The 3,317-nt window shown below is 50.5% G+C and overlaps 1 protein-coding gene across 1 annotated transcript in view; it reads left to right on the top strand.

Moving 5' to 3' along the window:
- The first annotated feature begins 2,127 nt into the window (after nucleotides 1–2,127).
- The window catches only part of NPM3 (nucleophosmin/nucleoplasmin 3), a 5,875-nt gene continuing 4,685 nt past the window's right edge, over nucleotides 2,128–3,317 (top strand). The window contains exon 1 of the mRNA XM_009323288.1: nucleotides 2,128–2,354. Coding sequence (XP_009321563.1) covers nucleotides 2,128–2,354 — 227 coding nt within the window. The remainder of the gene's footprint in view (nucleotides 2,355–3,317) is intronic.

Raw genomic sequence — 3,317 nt, 5'->3', positions numbered from 1 at the left:
GGTAACGTTCGCACGGGATTGTGGATGAAAGACAGTGAGAGGGAGAGAGAGCTGGCCCACAGCTGGGATTTGTCCTTGGGACAGTCACCACGTTTCAAAGCCTGTTCGTACTAGTTTGGTTACATCGGGGTCTTCAAGTCCTGCACATTTGTATCAAATAACTTTTCTATAAGAAATGCCACAATAAGCACATTTTTACATATTATTTAAATGGTTACCTACTTTTAAATGTTCCAAGAGTTTAATGTTTTTACCCAGGACTGACATGTTTGGCTATGGGATGGAATCAGCGTGGTTTGGGATCTGGTAGTGAGGTAGTCGCATCATTTATGAAATTGGTATTTCACAGACGTCCCAGTGTCCCGATACGTAATTGGCCAACAGTATGCACCTCGCAGTACCTTGCTGCTTTCACCTGCTGCCATCAGCTGTCTTTATCTTCCCTTTTAATTTTCCCGGGTTTTTTTCAGTGGTGCGCAAAGGCAGTTCGGTTCCTTTTACAAGCCTCCAGCTACATAGAAGAAGTCAGGCAACCTATAATGAATGGCATTAAGACTGCAGTAGTGTTGTCTGCGACCTGTAAGGAGATGCTGTGTTTGGCCTTCTGGTGCAGTCACGTGCAGGATTTTTTTTTTTCCTTTGCAGAATGTGAACAATTTTTTTTAATGCGGTAGCGAAGTATTTAAGTTGAAACAAGTTCATTTCATTTTTGGAGAGAGGTACGGGGTTGTGCTATGGGATTTCATGTAAGTCAGAGCTGAATGCCACTAGTTTTTATACAGCTTTGAGTGCATGTTGAGTAGCTGATACCTTGGTTTATCAGGTGGGAGAGTTTTGTTTCTTCATGGATACCAGAGTCAACTTATTTTATCTGGATGCGTAACATTACAGCATAGGATGCTTGTGGCCTTATTTCTTGGCTTTTAAGGAGTTGCCACATTTTTTCTTCCTATGACTTTGTTATTATTATAGAAGTTAATTGTATAAGCCTACGGAATGTCAGGCCAATACCATCATTCTAGGATTGTAAAGTGATATGTTGACATATCTTTCATGGTTATGAATTTTCATTAAGGTTGGAATGCCACTTTCATTAATCTGTTTTTAGATCAACAGTATCTGTAGCAGAAAAAAATGACCTGTAAAACTGTATTTGAAGACCATGCGAGAAATAGAATAAAAATTGAGAAGTGACTGTAAATAAGAAATGTGTATTTTGTGTATGAGGTTCCAGAACCAGAGGTGGTTCAGCGGTGCGTTACATCTGCCGTACGTGTTGGATGCCCTCGGGATCAGCTGGCAGAGAAACTTGTTTTGGGGGTGGCAGCGTGTTGCGTGGTAGACACTTATATGTGCTGATGTTTTTCATAGGTGGGTCCATTCAGCAACCCTTCGGAAGTACTCGCCCCAAATACTTTTGGGGTGGCAGTGACCCTTCTTGTTGGCCCTTCTGCGAGCAGCACCGGTTGAACTTCACCTGTTTTGTAAAAACCAGTTCTTTCAAAGGTGGTCTCCACCGTCTGGCAAAGCCAGTGTGAGCTGTGTTGCAGCAGTGCTTGTTCGCCCTTTCTTACTCTTCTTTTTTTTTTTTTCCCTGGCCGGCTGCTGGGTTTAGAGGTTGCTGGAACCCAGAAGAGCCTGCCAGCAGCAGCAGGGTGAGAGATGAAGTGACTTGAGGGTCACGCTGTGTGTAAGGGGCAAACATCGTTAGCTCCACATCTGGCCTCAGCTGTACGTCCACAAAACTTAACTTACAAAGCTGAACACCCGGGGTAGCTAAAGCAAGTGGCTTCCTGCGTAGAGCAGGGCAGGGAGCAGGGCAGGGAGCGGGGCAGCTGCGCAAAAGGGGTGGGCCGGGGTATTAAAAGCAGCTTTTTCCTAAGGTCAGTTCACCGGAGTTCATCCACCTGCTGTAGAGGTGCGCTGGTTATGCAGTTCAGAAGCCATCTGTTGTGGAGAGCATGATAACACGCAAACTAAGCAGGGAAATGAGCGGTTGAAAACTTCCCTCCTAACCCAGCGAACGTGTGCTATGTTAAAACGATCGTTTTTCTTCACAAAATCGTAATGTGTTGCGTATAGGTGTCTTGCTTTTCTTGAAGCCTGTTTCACAGAGTTGCGGCAGAAATGGCGACACAACTTGCCTATGTCAAACGCATCGCAGCCTGCGAGGCAGGTTTGAACTCCGACGTTGCGCCAGAAACCTCTTCCTTCGAGGGAGCGGGAGGCAGAAGCGGGCTCTCTTGCCCCCCTCGCGCCAGGGTGGTGGCTGCAGACGGGTCACGTCGGCAGCGTGCTGCCGCCAGCCAGATGGCTGCGGAGAGCAGCTCCCGCAGAAGCAAACGAGTGCGCTTGTATAACCATCGCTGAGCGAGCGCCTGCCTCTCTCTGGGACCGGGATCGGCTTTTCAAACCTCTTCAGTCGTGTTTTTCTTGAACCGACTCCAGCTGGAGCAGAGCAAGTGGCTGGCCGGTGGAGATCTCCTCTGCAGTGGGAGCAGAGCCAGCTCCCGACCGAGAGCGTGGTGTGAGCTCATCATTAGCGGGGTCTGTTTTCAACTCGGCTGCCCCCCTCCTCCGCCCCTGCAGCACGGACCGGGCTGCTTCCCCTTCTGCTTTGAAAGGCCAGTCCCGCCCTCTGCTCCCTGCGGTAGATTTTGAAGCGGGATCTTGCCTTCCGTGCTCAAAGGCTCCTGCACCCCAGCCCCCGGTGTCGGATCACACTGCTCTCGTCCTCGCCCACGCTTAAAGGGGTAGGGGTGAGCAGGTCCCTCCCCTTGTGCCCCTGCCTCTGTCCCTGTTACCCTCCTACTCCTCCGCTACCCCTCTTCATGCCCTTGGCCTTCTGCCTCTCCGGGCTCTACCCGTGCCCTGTATCTTCTCCCCAGTGTTTGGGAAGGCTGGTGCCCTGGAGCCGGGATGGTGCCCATGAGAATGGCACCGCCAGTAAAGGCCACTTTTCTGGTGTGACATTTCCACAGCTGGCAGCGTGGTCGGCAAATGCATTGTCCTGCCCAGCGGGCTTTGGCTGAAGGCCGGGAGGGGCAGGAGACCCCCACGGTGAAAGGATGCGGTGGTGTCTTTCATCTCCTGGGTGGCTTTTGGGCCGTTCACCATCCACGCAATGTAAGACCCTCTCCCCCTTCCACTGTTCTCCCTCCTGCTTACCCGCCCCCCTCCCCGAAAAATCTGACGGGAGAGGCCAGTTACCCGGAAAAGTCATTAGGATCCCCCTGGGGCAATAACGCTTCCGCTTGCATTGCAAGGAAATAAAACACTATCAATGCGGCATTTCACCAGGTGCTCCCCTCCCCGCG

Source organism: Pygoscelis adeliae, unplaced genomic scaffold (assembly GCF_000699105.1).
Source record: "Pygoscelis adeliae isolate BGI_AS28 unplaced genomic scaffold, ASM69910v1 Scaffold294, whole genome shotgun sequence".
Taxonomy (NCBI): Eukaryota; Metazoa; Chordata; class Aves; order Sphenisciformes; family Spheniscidae; genus Pygoscelis; species Pygoscelis adeliae.
This window is presented reverse-complemented; position numbering and strand designations above follow the sequence as displayed.